This window comes from Tamandua tetradactyla, chromosome 15 (assembly GCF_023851605.1).
Source record: "Tamandua tetradactyla isolate mTamTet1 chromosome 15, mTamTet1.pri, whole genome shotgun sequence".
In the NCBI taxonomy this organism is placed as follows: domain Eukaryota; kingdom Metazoa; phylum Chordata; class Mammalia; order Pilosa; family Myrmecophagidae; genus Tamandua; species Tamandua tetradactyla.
In genome coordinates this window covers 30,904,748-30,921,149 of record NC_135341.1, presented here as the reverse complement: position 1 = coordinate 30,921,149, position 16,402 = coordinate 30,904,748, and the positions used below count along the sequence as shown (strand labels likewise).

At 44.0% G+C, this 16,402-nt stretch overlaps 1 protein-coding gene across 1 annotated transcript in view; it reads left to right on the top strand.

Moving 5' to 3' along the window:
* CACNA2D3 (calcium voltage-gated channel auxiliary subunit alpha2delta 3) overlaps positions 1 to 16,402 on the top strand; it is a 987,429-nt gene that overhangs the window by 368,681 nt on the left and 602,346 nt on the right. The window contains exon 5 of the mRNA XM_077128978.1: positions 3,064 to 3,226. Coding sequence (XP_076985093.1) covers positions 3,064 to 3,226 — 163 coding nt within the window. The remainder of the gene's footprint in view (positions 1 to 3,063; positions 3,227 to 16,402) is intronic.

Below are 16,402 nucleotides of genomic sequence, written 5' to 3'. Positions count from 1 at the left end.
AGTGTTCCAAACTGGTGGCCTCATTTTATATTTTCACGAGCAATGAATGCAATTTCTGGTCACGCTGCATCCTTGCTAGCATTTAATGTTGTCAGAATTTATCATTTTAGCTCTTCTAGTAGGTATAAAATGATATCTGGTGAAAGTTTTGTTTTGCACTTTCCTGATGGCTAATGATGTTGAATACTTTTTGTTTGCTTATTGGCCATTCGTATGTTTTCTTTGTAAGATGCATTTTCAAATATTTTGCCTGGATTTTTTTTTTTTTTTTTTTTTTTGGTTTTTAAAAAGGGGAATTTATTAAGTCACAAGTTTACAGCTGTGAAAATGTCAATATTAAAGCAAGGCTATAGAAATGTTCAATCTAAGGCATCCAGGGAAAGATACCTTGGTTCAAGAAGACCGATAAAGTTCAGGGTTTCTCTCTCAACTGGAGAAGCATGTGGCAAACATAGCAACATCTGCTAGCTTTCTTTCCAGGTTTCTTGTTTCATGAAGCTCCCCTGAGGGCATTTTCTTTCTTCATCTCCAAAGGTCTCTGGCTGTGTAGACTCATGGTTCTCATGGTTCTGTCCTCTCATGGCTCTGTCTCTCAAAAATGCTTCCTCTTTTTTTTTTTTATTAATTAACGGAAAAAAGAAATTAACCCAACATTTAGAAATCATACCATTCTACATATGGCAATCAGTAATTCTTAACATCATCACATAGATGCATGATCATCGTTTCTTAGTACATTTGCATTGGTTTAGAAGAACTAGCAACACAACAAAAAAAGATATAGAATGTTAATATAGAGAAAAAAAATAAAAGTAATAATAATAGTAAAAAACAAAACAAAGCAAAACAAAAACGTATAGCTCAGATGCAGCTTCATTCAGTGTTTTAACATGATTACTTTACAATTAGGTATTATTGTGCTGTCCATTTTTGAGTTTTTGTATCTAGTCCTGTTGCACAGTCTGTATCCCTTCAGCTCCAATTACCCATTATCTTACCCTGTTTCTAACTCCTGCTGGACTCTGTTACCAATGACATATTCCAAGTTTATTCTCGAATGTCGGTTCACATCAGTGGGACCATACAGTATTTGTCTTTTAGTTTTTGGCTAGACTCACTCAGCATAATGTTCTCTAGGTCCATCCATGTTATTACATGCTTCATAAGTTTATCCTGTCTTAAAGCTGCATAATATTCCATCGTATGTATATACCACAGTTTGTTTAGCCACTCGTCTGTTGATGGACATTTTGGCTGTTTCCATCTCTTTGCAATTGTAAATAATGCTGCTATAAACATTGGTGTGCAAATGTCCGTTTGTGTCTTTGCCCTTAAGTCCTTTGAGTAGATTCCCAGCAATGTTTTGCCTGGATTTTAACTGATTTTTTTAAAGTGAAGTTACAGGTGTTCTTTAAATAATATGGGTACGAGTCATTTGTCAGATGAGTATATATAATGAATGCTTTTCCCCAAACCATGGCTTTCCTCCTTACAAGATGTCCTTCCTTATCTTTGGTAATACTTTTAACTTTGTTGGTTGTTAGCATAGTCACTCTCATTGTCTTAAATATTTTTTTCAGAGTTTATTTTCCCATTCTTTTCTTTCAACTTCTCTGTGTTTGAGCAATTAAAAAGTATTTTTTATACATATAACAAAAAGCCCACCCTGAGTATGTCTGTGGCTTGCAGCCTGTGAGTCCTGTTAGTGAATCATGGAATCTGAGGTGGTCTTGAGCACTAATAGTATAACATAATACTCATTTCAGCCTTAGGAATGCCCTTTAGTATTTCTTGTAGTGCCGGTCTACTGGGGACAAATGCTTTCAGCTTTTGAACAGCTGAAAATATCTATATTTTGCTTTCACATTTGTAGGATGTTTTTGTTGGATGTAGAACTGCAAGTTTACTGCTTTTTTCTTTAAATATTTTAAAGATTTCATTCTGTTATCTTCTGACTAGCTTTGTTTCAGAGATTATTCTTATAATTGTTTTCCTGGAGTTTGTGTCCTTTCTTACTCGTTTGGTTTCTTTTAAAATATTCTCTAAATGGGAGTTTTTGAGTTAATTGGTTATATGGGTTGATTTTCTCATCATAATTTTTTATCATATTCGAGAAATAGCTTTTCGGATATTTTTGCTTCCAGTCTTTCTCTTTTCTTGTGATACTCCAGCCACGAGTATGCTAGATGTTTGATTTTAGCCTGCATGCCATGGTGTCTCTGTTCATTTTTGTGCTGCAGTCGTTTTTTTCTCTATAAGCTCAGTTTGAGTAGTTTGTACTGACATTTTCTTTTAACGTACCCAATCTGATGTTAATCCCAAACTAGCAAAACACTCATTTCATAAATTTTATTTTTCACTTCTAAGATTTCCATTTGGTTCTTTTTTATGGTTTCACTTTATTTTTTGAGAGTGCTCATCTGTCCATGCATTTGTTGCTGCTGCTGCTGTTGCTTTTATGAAACACGCTGCCAGGCTCCAACCTCAGGGACTGTGCCCTTGCTGTCCCCGTAGCCTGGGACACGTCCGCCAGATCCCCACCAAGTGCCTTCCTGCCCTCATTCAGTCTCTGCATGTGTCGTTTTAGCAGAGAGGCCTTCCCTGAGCACTGTGCACAAAAACTTGACCTGGCAGCTGCTGTTCTCCCCCTTAACGTGCTTTATTATTTTTTCATAACAGATGTGCCTTATGACATATTATGTATTTGTTATTTTTTTGTAGAATTTCTGCCTCTCCACTAAAATATATGATACACAAGGGAAGAGTCTGTCCTTTTAAAGATTACATATTTAAAATATTTTGGGTTGATTTTTCTGTGTTCTCCAAGGAAGTACCATATAGCACTAAATTCATGTTTTCAAAAAACATTTACTGACACTGGGAAATATTCATTCACCCCTATACAGAAGCAGCTGTGGGCGATACTTAGTATTTAGAGAGATGATGTGATCAGATCAAGGTCCACAAGTGTAAGGACTGACCTGCGGCCAGTACCCAGACCTATCTCAGTTCATACCCCTCTTCCCTAAGCTTCATGGAATGTTTGTATTCTCTCTCTTTCAGTATGAATACTTCAATGCTGTGCTGATAAATGAGAGGGACAAAGATGGGAACTTCTTGGAGCTGGGGAAGGAATTCATCTTAGCCCCAAATGACCATTTTAATAACTTGCCTGTGAACATCAGTCTGAGCGACGTCCAGGTGCCAACCAACATGTACAACAAGGGTAAGATGCTCAGCTGCCGCTCCTTTTAGAGGGCCGGGGCTAGGGCCCGTGCGGGCAGGGTCCGGCTGGTTTTGGATTTGTGTTTTTTTTTTTTGAAACAAAACAAAGGAAAACACAAATACAGGCAGAATGTGTCAAGCATCAGATAGCTGAAATGTATGGTGAGTCTGCCTGGAGATTCTGGGCTCCCTGTTTCCCCAGTTGGTGTTTGCATCAAGTTCTCTGACGTGTATTCTAGGAGTTGGCAAACATTTCCTATGAAGGACCAGAAAGTAAATATTTTAGGCTTTTAAGGCCATATGATCTCTGCTGCAAGGACTCAGTTCTGCTGTCCTGGCACAGAAAGCAGCCATTGGAGAATAGGCAGATGACTGGGTGTGTGTTCAATAGAACTTTCTTTACAAAATCAAATGCCTTCCAAGTAATGGTTTACTAGCCCTTGGTGCAGTCCTTCTCTCTTGTTCCTCCATCCCCTGTTATGGTATTTAAGGGTTGGGCAGCTCCAGAGGGTATTTTGGAATCAACGGTGGCGTTTTCTACAGGTGCAAAGCAGTATGGACATCTGTGATGGGACCTTAATGGGTCTCTCTTTCATGGCTTGTGTCTCTCAAATCCAGTCTCCACAAGCAGTATAGAGTCCTCTTCCCAAATTCTCATCTGCCTATTTGAGGTAGAATCGTCATGGCTGAGGACTGGGCTCTGGTGCCAGGCGGCCTTTGATGAGACCCCGCATTCCACCTTTTACTTGGCTGTGGGTACATCACCTTGTCTATTTAGATCTTAGTGTCCACATTTCTAAGATGAGGGTAACACTAGTGTCTATCTCATGGGTACTTGTGAGGACTGAAGAAGACAATGTTTATAAAGGCTTTAATTTGTCACCATCATCATTCTCATCATTATTGAGTAGGATTCTGCTCTACTTTGTTATATCTGGAAGGCTCCTATAGCAAGAGTCATCTTCCATGGAAAATAAAACAGAAAGCCAGAGCGTCTTCAAAATAACAGTTAGCCCCTGTGTCTACCATCAAGGTTTCAGAATTTCTGGGGTCGGTTTCTGTTGGAGCATCTGGTCTCAGAATTGCAGGTGAGAGTGCCGTGGTCAAGAGCAGGGGCTCTGACTGCACCCTTGTTACTGAGGTCCCTGCATGGCACGGGCCATGTTCACTCAAGTTTTAAAATGACCTTGAAACTTGAAATCCAATCTTAGTCTTTTCATTTCAGTGATTTCAAATTAAAGTAGAGAATGGCAAGATCTGTCTGCCAGATTATTTCATTTTAAAGGCTTTTGCTAATTTTTTTACAAGAAAAAAACAGTATTACAGGTGGTGAAATCCCAAAGCCTAGCACGAATACAAATGGGTATAAGAAGCAAAGTGACCTAAAGTGAGAACACTGATAAAGATGAATATGAACAAGCGCCATAAAAGTAAAGATTTCTTTTTCCTTAAAGGATTCAGGACAAATATCCAAGGTAGAAAGTTTTGACTATAGGACCAGAGATTAGAAATCAAAAAGTCATGAACTCATTGACATGTTGGAATTTTTGAAAAATGTATGTTATCATAATGCTTGTAATAAAAGAGAAAAAAAAAATCCAAAGGATCTCTTCAAAATATTTTAGCATGTGATATGCATAGTTGACAGGACTGTGAACTGGGGGCCAATAAGAACAGGGTAATAGTCTTAAATCTGCTGTCAGTTACTGTCATTTTTACTTTCAGCAGTTGTATGATGCCCTTCAAAATGAGAGGAGAGAGGGTGTCACTATCTTCTCTTCACATTTGCTCCTTCTACCACCTTAGCATCCCAGGGGAGAGCTGGACTTCTGTAGAGGTAGTGTTCACTAACATTACTCAATGTGCATATCTACAGGAATTATTAATAAATCATTAAAAAAAAAAAGAGCAAGGGCTCTGAGTTTGAATCCTGCTCTGCCACCTGCTGACTGTATGATCATTAAGCAAGTAACTTGGCTTCTCTGAACCTCAGTTTCCCCTTTTGTAAATCAGGAACAAGGATACCCCTTCCCTCAGAAGATTGTGAGGCTATGAAATGGTGCATGTGTAGCCCAGGGAAAGTTCTCAGCACATTTTAGCTGTCATTATTTTTGAGAAATAATATGTACATAAATTGCACCTCTGAAGTTTTCTTGGTCACCGTTCAAAGAGCTTTGTCAATAATTAAAGAGCTTCCAACTCACTGTCTCTGAAACATTTTTCTCATCTTGTTCTTTATGGAAGGATATCTAAAGTCTCCCTTTCCTGTTTCCTGTTTTACCTGTTACCTGTCCTTTAAGATTCAATGGAGGCAGCACCCCATTCATTAGTCATTCAGATGGTTACGGGAATCTCAGGGTGAACTAATCCCCTCCCTCAAGGGGCTCACAATTTAGTTGGGGAACACCCAATGTGACACACTGTCACATGGTGGTCATGGTCAGGGAAAGCCAAGGGGTGATGTGAAACCAAAGAGGAGCCTGGCCACCTGCTTATGTAGACCCAGCTTCAAGTTTGTCTATATTTGCTCCCTCTCAGAGAAAGTGGGGTCAGTCTAGCCACCCCCAGAGGGCTCTGCACTGGAGACATATCCGGTGACCAAATCTTCATGATGACTCATCTTAGAAGGCCAAATGAAACCCAAGCCTTAGCAGGCTGAATGCAGCTTTGTTTGGTAGAGGTTGGTCCTCCAGGGCTATCTTGGTGGCCAATGAAGAAAACTCTCTTTTGTGCCGTATGTCCACAAGAAAGCCATCTTCTCAACACTAAATATCTTCTTAACTGCAGATGAGAACTTTTACACAACAGTTTCAGGCATGAAGTAATTCAGGATGATCTTTTAAAATGTGATAGCTGCTGCAAAGTTGCCTAGCCATTAGCACCATTATAGAGATTTAATTGCACCTTGAGCTTAAAAGACAGAAATGAACCTTTCAGTGGCAGGAACACGTAAGGGACTGGTGCCACCACAGATTATACAGGCTATAGAATTGTGGCTGTGAGGATTGCTAGGCTGAACCTTGATAGCCAGTCAGATCACCTGGGCCGTGGGAAGTAGGGAATGGTATTTAAAATCATCCTCACAAGTTCTTATGGGGTCTACCTATCATCCCTACACAGACTCGATGGTCGCCAGCCAGGCTGAGGGTCATGGGCCAGGGCCAGCCAGGTTCTGAATCTTGCTTCGGCCAGGTGGTGAATAGGTGCCCGAGAGAAGGGGGAGGAGGCTTCAAAAAAATTCCTGTCTGTGCTCCATCTAATTCAAACCAGCCCCAAAGAGGCTTTTTCTTTTCAAGTTGCCAAACTAGATTTCATCTTTAAAAGGCCCTCTGGTTCAGATCTGGTTATTGATGACACGTACCCAAAACACATGCTCATGACTTAGTTACTGACAGTGATGTTCCTGGATCAGAAATCTTGCCCCCGACAAAGGAAACCAATGTGAGGCCACCTCTCCTGGGAGCTTGGATCCCTTGGGCATATAGCAGAGTGGTTTGATATTTGCTTAGGGGCTGCTGGGTTCTGTGTCTTTGGGCAAAGCTTCCACTCAAGGATGAAACTGGCTGGTAAAATCTACCTGCCTGCTGGAATCTGCTTCCTCCCTCCTTGGCTTGGCATTGTAACCAGGCTGTTCAGATGGGTCAGTACATATCTCTTTGCTTGATGCCTTTTTGTCACAATTGAATGAAACTGTAGGCAACACAGGAGCAAGCTGTCCACACAAATGCAAAGAGCTATATTCCCACAGTCTTTAGAAATCTGGCTTAGAGTCCTCAGGGTGCCGATGAAGCAGCTTTTCCATGAAATCTCTGCCACAGATGTTGGCTGAGTGGCTGTTTCTGGCTTCCTCAGGCCCCAAATTTGAAGACTATCTTTGGAGCTGAGTGACCTCATTTCCCCCAAGAGTAAAGTGTAGGGCAGGATGCTTTTTGAAAGAACTGTTGATGATATGACAGAGGCTTTTTAAGTACTTTCTTGGCTGAGGTGGTATAAAATTTATATATATATATATATAAACATATATATATACTCATATACATACACATATACATTATACATACACACATGTAAACGTATGTGTGTGTGTATCACATGTGGGATCATATAGACATTAGAGGCAATCCACAAACTAAGCACCTAGAGTAATTCTTTGGATTTAATTTCAGTTTGATTCCATTCAGCATGCATTTGTTGAACCCCTGCCATTTGCCAGGCAGCATGTGGGCTCTGGGTGTTTAGTGATGAGTAAAGCAGTCATGGTCCCTGAGCATTCAAAGCTTGCAGACCATATGGGGAAGGCCCATGGCCAAACAGGCACTTGGAGTTCCCTGTGGTTAGAACACAGGCCGTGGGAGATGACATGCTAGATACTAGAGGGCTATAGGCATGCAGACACATTACCCAGGATTGAGGGTCAAGGAACTCTTCCTGGAGGAAGGTGATGTGTGTGCTGGATTGAAAAGATGAGAACAACTTGAATGAATAAATATGCAATGGAAGAAGGTTCCAGGCAACAGGAGCAGCATGTGCAAAGGTCCAAAGGCAAGAGGGGCCCCAGAAAGACTGGCATGGAGAAGCATGTTCTTTCGTCTGGGATTAACAAAGCATCATCTTTGATTGCAAGAGGCACGGAAGGGAGATGAAGATAAAGTAGATAGCTCCCAGCTTCAAGAAATTTGCAGACACACGGGGTGACAGCTTGCCTATAGCAGACCGGAGAACAGTACGATTTGCACTGAGTGCTCTTGTCATTAACAAGAGCGAGAGGGATTTACTTTCAAACTCATTTCCCAGTTGGCCTTCCCAGCTCCTCTTAGGGCATACAAAGATGGTATTGTCTTGGCCACTTTGTGGATGACGAAATTCAGGTGTAGAGAGGTCGCATAGCTCACCCAAGGTCACGTGGCAGAGCTGGGAGTGACTCCAGTCAATGCCACACCCAGCCCCCAGCCCTGGGAGATTCCCTCTGTCAGCCTCAGAGCCCCTGGAGTGAGGCGGGGTGGGGAGATGACGGCAGGGGTGCCCAGGACCTCTGTGCACCCTGAAAGGGGCAGTGTGTACAGTGGGCAGGAACTCAGGCTTGGCAATGAGGCAGAGTGGGCTGTTCTCCAGGCTGCCCCACTCCAGAGGTGGGGAAGGGAGGGTGTTCTGGTTTGTAAGCTGCTGGAATGTGATATACCAGATACAGAACGGCCTTTAAAAGGGAATTTATTAAGTTGGTAGCTTACAGTTCTAAGGCTGTGAAAATGTTCCAATTAAAGCAAGGCTATAAAAATATCCAATCTAAAGCATCCAGGGAGAGATACCTAGTTCAAGGAGGCTGAGGATGTTCAGGATTTCTCTCTCAACTGAAATGGTGAGATCTGCTAGCTTCCTATTCCCCAAGGCTCTGTCTGTTCTGTAGGCTCTGTCAGTTCTGGTGGCTCTTGTGGCTCTAAAGCTTTTTCCAAAGTGGTTCCTTCTTAAAGGGCTCCAGTAACCAACCCCACCTTGAAGGGTGGAGACACATCTCCATGGAAACCGTCTAAGCAGAAGTTGCCGCCCACAGTTGGGTGTGTCATGTCTCTATGGAAACAATCAAAGGACTCCTACCCAGCAATATTGAATGAGGATTAAAGGACATGGCTTTTCTGGGATACACAACAGATTCAGACCGGCACAGGAGGGTAATATGGGTAAAACCTCCACTACATCATCTCTAGGTTAGGGATAATTATTGGGTCTCAGGTAGTTGTGAGCATTAAAGAGAATGTATGTCAAGAATCTGGCGTACTGGAGAGGCATTCAATAAAAGGTAGCCAGAATAGTAACTATTACTGCTTTGGCATTTTGTGACAATTTCCTTATCTTCTTCACAAAGCCTGGGAAGCCATTTTGAAGAAATGATAATGTTACTACCTTGCTCTAAATGAGGGTTCAGCAAACTGTTAATAGTCCAAGGGCTGAAGCTTGCCCACTGCATGCTTTGGTAAATAATGGTCCTTTGGAAAACAGCCATACCCATCTGTTTAATATTGTCTCTGGTTGCTTTTTCATTATAATGGCAGAATTGAGTACTTGCAACAGAAAGTGTATAGCTCACAAAGCCTAAAATATCTACTATCTGGCCCTTTACAGAAAAAGTTTGCTGACTCCTGCTCTAAACTTTCAATGACTCCCCATTACTTATGGGGTATAAATTTTACTCATTTATTTAGAGTTGAAGAGCTGCTCATTCCTCTCTCACAGGAAAAAAACAAAGAAAAAAACTGAACAAAACAAAAACATTGAAGGGAAGAGAAGGAGAAGCAAATAAACAAAAAAGGAAGCCCTCTATTCTCAACCTACCCGTTTATTACCACTTTCTGCCCCATGTGGCATTGTAAGATGCCCCTTCTGTTCACTGAACATACCTTCCTCTTTCCTCCATTATATGTTGGTCCTCTACTTTCAGTCCTGTTGTACCTGCATCCCACTGTCTTGCTTATCTGGGTTTTATTCTGTAAAACCCAGCACAGATGTAATTCCTTAACTCGATCAATCTTTTGCAAACTCAACGACTTGAGTTTCTTCCTCTGTTGTGGCAGCCTGTTCTATACCTTTCCTCTTTCTCCAATTTGAGTTCTCGGAGGGAAGGGAGCCCTGCTGACTGAGCCTGGGGTCTCTCTTAGCTCTGTGTGAGTAAGGATCTATGCATGCATAGCTAGATTTAGCAAGAATGAGTGACACCAGGGATTATGAAAGAAAAGGTTATTAATCCTGATGGGTCCCAGGCAGAGAGGAGAGCCTGTGCGTGCCTCACAGTGTCCCAGGGACACACACCGGGAGCATAGGCTCAGTGGCAGGTGGGGAGCCAAAGGCTACAGTGGACCTGAGGACGGCACCCTTATAGTGTAATGCGGGTGGAGCTCTAATGATGGTCAAACGACAGTGGGGTTTGGGCAGCTGTATTCAGCATTCATGGGGCATGAACCTGGGTAGGATGTGGGGAGGAGAGGGAGAAGCTGTTCGTCTTATATAAATAGGTGTCAGGGTGGTCACTGAGGGACCCAACAGTGGGGTCTGTGATGCTGAGACCATGACAATGCCAAAGCCCCTCCTGTTACTAGCGACAAGGTGGCTGATGCTGAGGGAGCATGGTGGTATGAAAAGACCCTATTCATTCAGACCTGAGTCCCATGCTCGTTATGTAATGGATTTCCCTCAGATGCTGAGTGAGGTGGGTGCCAGGGCCTCCGGACTATGAGAAGTCATCCAGTTCTCCAGAGTTCCTAGGATGCACGCAGAGGTTGCAGTCCCAGCTTGCAAGTGCCAGAAATGTACTCTCCCTGATGTACATGGAAAAGACACTTCTGGAAGGATATTGGGTGGCTCATAGACTCTCTCCAAGAAAGCAAAAGAATAAGATTTAGAAAATGGCAGGGAGGAAGGGTGGCTGAGGAGCAGAGCCACAGCAGGAGGTGGCCTGGTGGGGACCCCCTGCCACCATGGTTGGCCCCGCCAACTCATCTGTGACTGTCTAAAATTTCTGTGCCTCCTTTTCCTCATTCATATATTGGAAAGCAGTAATGTTTACATCATGGTTGTGATGAGGATTAAAGGAGCAACATATTTAGACATTTAGAACAATACCTGGCACATGGTGGCCCCTGGGACATGTGCTTGGGCAAGTTACTTTCCCTCTCCAGTCCTCAGCATCCTTTGCTGTACAGTAGGGCACTGTGACAGCAGGTACTGCGCGGCCTCAGTGTTAGCACGGCGTGGATGGTGAGTGCTCTGTGAGGAGGTACAGCAGCTGGCACTCTGTTCCAGCTCCTGTTACCTGCTGGAGGGGAGTGGGACAGATAGCAGAGAGCAGAGGGAAAGCTTGTGGCCTGTCGGAGCTGTTAGTCAGTAAATGCCAACTCACTCCAGTGTTATTATTACTGTATTAGTCTAATACTCACAGGTAGTCTTGGTGAAAAATAAGACAAAATAGAACTCAAAAGTGGCAAGAATAGTTACAGTTCCCCCACTGGTAGAAACAGGATAATTGTGTGTTTTCTGAGCCAAACTCCACCTTGGGTGCCTGTGCTGCTGGTCTGAAAGTCATTCTTTTCAAGGGCACCTGTTTCGGTTTGCTAAAGCTGCCAGCATGCAATATACCAGGAATTGATTCACTTTTTTATAAAGGGGACTGGTTAACTTACAAAGTTACAATTCTAAGGTCATGAAAATATCCAAATTAGGGCATCAACAAGAGGATACCTTCTCTCAGCCCCCATGTGGGGTTTCTCTGTCACACGGGAAGGCACATGGCGATGTTAGCTGTCCTTTTCTCAGAGCTTCTGGGTTCACACAGCTCTCTCAGCTCCTTCCGCATTTCCACATGTCTGTGTCTTGGTTTCATCTCTCTGCCCTCTGTGTCGGCTCTGGGCTCTCTCTCTCTCTCTGAGCTCTTTCAAGGATTCCAGCAAACTAATTAAGACCCTCCTTGAATGGGCGGTGTCACATCTCCATGGACACAGCCTAATTAAAAGGTCCCACCCAACAATAGGTCTGCTCCCACGAGATTGAATTAGAAGGACATGCCTTTTCTGGATTACAAACAGTTTCAAACCAGCACAGCATCTATAAAGAAAAAGCCAATGATTTGTCTCCCACGTATTTTTGTTTTGAAGTGCTTAAAGCGCAAACAGTCCTGGGTTCAGACTACAGGCGCCTGCCTAGATCTTCTCTTGTGCATGTTGAAAAACACAAATGGGCAGTGGTGTTGCCCTCTGATTCTCTGTTCCTGGTTTTCGCCACTGGCTTGTGGGGTTTTCCCCTTTATCCCTGTTTTACTTTGTTCCCCCATCTCGGGAGAGAGGGAAAGGAAAGGAAAAGAAAACCGCAGCATGCAGGCATTTCAGACCAGAACAGGAGGGAGACAAAGACAGTAGCTTCCTTTTCAGATCCTTCAGTGGAAAAGGAAAATGTGAATTTTTAATAGTTAAATTGGTTTAAATTTTTGTAGTATTTTACAACTAAGGGAGATCAAGCAGGTGTTTTCATCTCCACTTTTCAGAAGAAGAAATGAGAGCTCAGGGAGGCCAGGTTACTTACTCCAAGTGACACGGGTAGGCAGGCCAGCACTGAGGGGAATTGCAATTTTCTAGCGATGGGTCCAGCTCACTCTGCTGCTGTGCTGGCCCTGAGTGCCAAGAAAATAGGGACGTGCTTCCTTGGAGTCCCCTGGAAGCTGGGGCTCAGTTACTTCCAGGTCTCCTTGGGGTCTAGGAAGGTTTTCTCAGGCTGAGATTCCCCAAGCATCCCTTCTGTGGCTCTAACTCTCCTGGGGTTCTACAAGGGAGTGGCACAGAGGGCCCCACATGAGCTGGACCCCACACCCCTCTCTAGAGTCTTGCCTCTCTCCCAGCACTCCGTGGTCTTCCCTTCTCTCTCCTCCATGGCACCCTGCCTTGTGACTTCAGTGAGTCAAGGGTCTTTCTCGAGGTGGAGATCACTGCTGACTTATGCAGCTTCTGCTGTCAGCACTGATAATCCTCCAGGCAAGAAATACAGAAGCCTTGACTATCGGCTTAGGACAGAAAGGGGTGGGCGTGGGGGGATGGCAGGGAAAACAAGTATCAAATATCACCTTGATAAAAATGTTCTCATTCATTTGTCCATTCATTCACCAAATATTGATGACGTCGAAATCTGGAGATAGGCCCATGGAGCTCCCTAACCAGTGGGAGAAAACAGATGCTGCACATTTATGACCATGGTGATGAGAAATTACATGTAGCGGAATGCTAGTGCTAAGGGGGCATGTGACAGGGGACCTTACTCAGTCCTGCCCCTTCAAGAATGGCTTCCCACACAAATAGGTGGGAGGTAGGCAGGCTTGGAGTGGTTAGCAGGAGGACTAATCCATGAGCAGGTTTTGAGGTGGGAGAGCCCGTGATGCAGGGATGCAGAGATTGAGGGAGTATATGGTCCAAGGGGCCTGAGGAGAAGGCAGGGTGGGGGCAGGGTGGGCAGATGCCAGCAAGGGCGGTAGGAGCAGCTGCTCCTCTGAGAAGCCGGAGAGACGTCTGTGAGCTGGGAGGGATGGGGTGAGAGGGGGACGGCCATCTGGGGAGAAGGCATGAGAGTCACAGGAGGTCATGGAAACCATGGGGGTGGTAAGATACAGTTCGCAACTTTGCTGAGAAGAGGTCTGCAGGTGAAACACTGGGGCCCACTAATACTGAGGAAGAGGGAGAAGGAGGAGGGTCCAGGGCCCAATTTCGAGAAAACCCAGGGGAGATGAATGGGGTGCGACCCCAAAGTGGATGGCTAAGGTGAGGGCTCTCAGAATATCAGCTCCACAAGGCAATGACTTTATCTGTTTTGTTCTCTGGTGGTTTCCCAACCCTGGCATGCTACCTAGCACATAGTAGGTACTCAATAAATACTTGCTGGAAGGTGAGTGAATGGATAAATATAGGCATTAAAAATTTTTTTTCTACTTTTTTTCTTGCACAAATGAAGAATAGACACAGTAAGTAACTCACACTCTGGCTTCCTTCCCCTCCCTTGATAATAGAAGGCATTGGAGGAGAGGCTGGCTACTGGGGTGGGGATGGGGGGAGCTGATGATTTGCAGGACACAGCCCAGGCTGCTCCTTCTTATATCCTGAACTTTCCTAGCAGGGTGCCCAGTTAGTCTGTGAGACCAGGCTGCAAGGCTATGCTGTGCTTGGGGAGCCCATTCCTTGAACATGAAAACAGCTTGAGAAAAAGGGCAACCCAGAACCGCCCTCCCAGAACCCAAGAAATCGATATATCACAATCAAACACATTCCTCTAAAAAGCCAAGGAAAGGGCTAGAGGTTTGATGAGTCGAATTGGGCCCCACCTAGAAGCAGAGTGTACGCTCTGCTGGTTGGGACAGGCAGGATCACTGGTTTGGACTTGTCAGTTGTCTCAACCTATTTTTCAAACGTTGGGTTTGATAAAATGCAAAATGTATTTTGCCAAGCACTTTTCTCCTTAATTACGTGTGTATATTTTAAGGAAAATGTAATCCACATGTTTCTGATTCATTTATACGGAAACCATTAAAATGTTGTTCTCTAAGAGCTATTTGATGTGCAAGAAAGCTCGTGAACCTTTTAAAAAGCCATTAAAATTTTTTCTTTCTTTTTTTTCTGTTTTTGTTGTTTCCCTTTGCATGTGTGTATGCATGTGTGTGTGCATGAGAGAGGGAGAGAGAGAGGGAGACAGACTCACCCCAAGATGTCATAAACAAATTTGGATTCTAAATGGTTTGTTTTCTCCTTGGAATTCTGAACTGAAGCATTTGGATTAGGGCTGACTCTTGCTTTCATGTCTGTCTCCCAACCCTAACCAAATGTGATGATGATATGGCCATAAATTGAAATCGGGAGTCAAGATCAGAGGAAGTGGGCTTGAACGTAATGCTTTAGCCCTAGAGGAAGATGCTCAAGAAACTCCCCGCTGCCTGGCTCTTTGGCACCTACAGCCTTTACTGAGGCCCAGGAACTTTGTGATGCTGCAGTTCTTCTTCTTCTTTTTTTTTTCTTCCAGGAAGCCATGCTCCAGCAGTCTGGGCGTGGCAGGACTGGCATGTTTGGCAAGACAGATGACTGACCATAGGAGAGGTCAGTCTCATCATGGGATAGTACCTCTCAGTTGACTGCACAGCTGTTACCCCAAAGGACTCCCATCTTTTCTAGTTTGGAAATTCTATTTTTACATCACAGAATAACTGGCTCTGCTTTAGAGTTCACCGTTTGAGTGGCTGAGTTCAAATTTTCTTGGCAGTTCTGTCACACTGCTGACTATGTGTGCTTGTGCACACAAAGGTCAGTAGAGGTGTGTACACATGTCTGCACAGGTATGTGTTTATGCACAGGTGTGTATGTGCACAGGTGTGTGTGTGTGTTTATGCACGGGTATATGGGTATATGCGTATGTGTGTATATGTATAGCTATGTGTATGTGCAGGTGTGTGTATTTGAGCAGAGGTGTGTGTGCAGAGGTGTGTGCACAGAGCTATGTGTGTATGCATAGGTATGTCTGTGCACAGGTGTGTATGTACAGCTGTGTGTGTATTCATGTGTCTGCATGTGCAGGTGTGTGTATGCATAGATGTGTATGTTTCTGCAGATGTGTGTGCATGTATAAGTATTTGTGCATATATAGGTGTGTGCAAGTGTGTGTATGTGCAGGTGTGTGTGTTTTCCTCCCTTCTGGGAAGTAGTGTTAGTGGAAGGAGAGTGTTACACAGCCTTTTGTGGCCCCTTAGCCTTATCCTTAGGCTTACATGGGGTAAAACTCAAATGCATCATTTTAGGTGCTCATTGATTGTTACCCAAAAAGTATATGGGAAAGGAGTTTAAAACCCCCACCTACGAGCAGACTATAGGCTCTCTGGTCCCTTCAGCCCAGGCACTGCCTCATACAGTCTCCATTAGCTCCCTCCTGGTCTCTTGGGGGTCTTTTCCAAGAGCCATCCAGGAGTCCTTGGAATTGCATCACACAGTTCTGTGTCCCAGCTTGGTGGACTGGGGAAAATCACTTTACTCTCTGAGCCTCAGACTCCTCATCTGTAAGGTGTACAAAAGACACCTACCTCAAAGTGTCATTTTGGGCATCAAAGGAGATAAAGGTACATCTCAAGCACAGTGCCTGGCACATGGAGGCACTTGATACCTGTTCGCTGCCCATATCGAATCAGTTTCTGAGAACTGGAAATGGGGACATGTTCACATCACTGCCCTACCTGAAGGTCTGCTTATGCTCACCCCGAGCACAGACACTCCTCTTCTCTACCATCGCTTATGGGATAAGTGCAAAAACTCTCAATCTGATCCCGTTTACTGTCCTCTTTTAACTAGCAGCCACTTCCCTCATCTCCCTAGCTATGCGAGATCCCAGGATTCAGGTTTCCTTCAGGACCTTTGCTTATGCTGTGCCCTTCACCTGGGAAGCTCTCCTCTCCCTGCCCCTGGCTAGGCCTGCCCCTTCCTGAGAGCCTCTGCTCAGTTCTGGTCCCAGCCTTCCTTTCCATATCATTTGCCCTTTGTTTATTATTTCCACGGTGCATGCGTTGTCTGTCCTGCTGGCATAGTATTCGTCACATTGTATTGCGGCTTCCTTTTCATTAGTCTCTCTCCCCTTGAACTTGGAGGTAGGGGTTTTATTTTTTTTAATCCCCTATAGAACC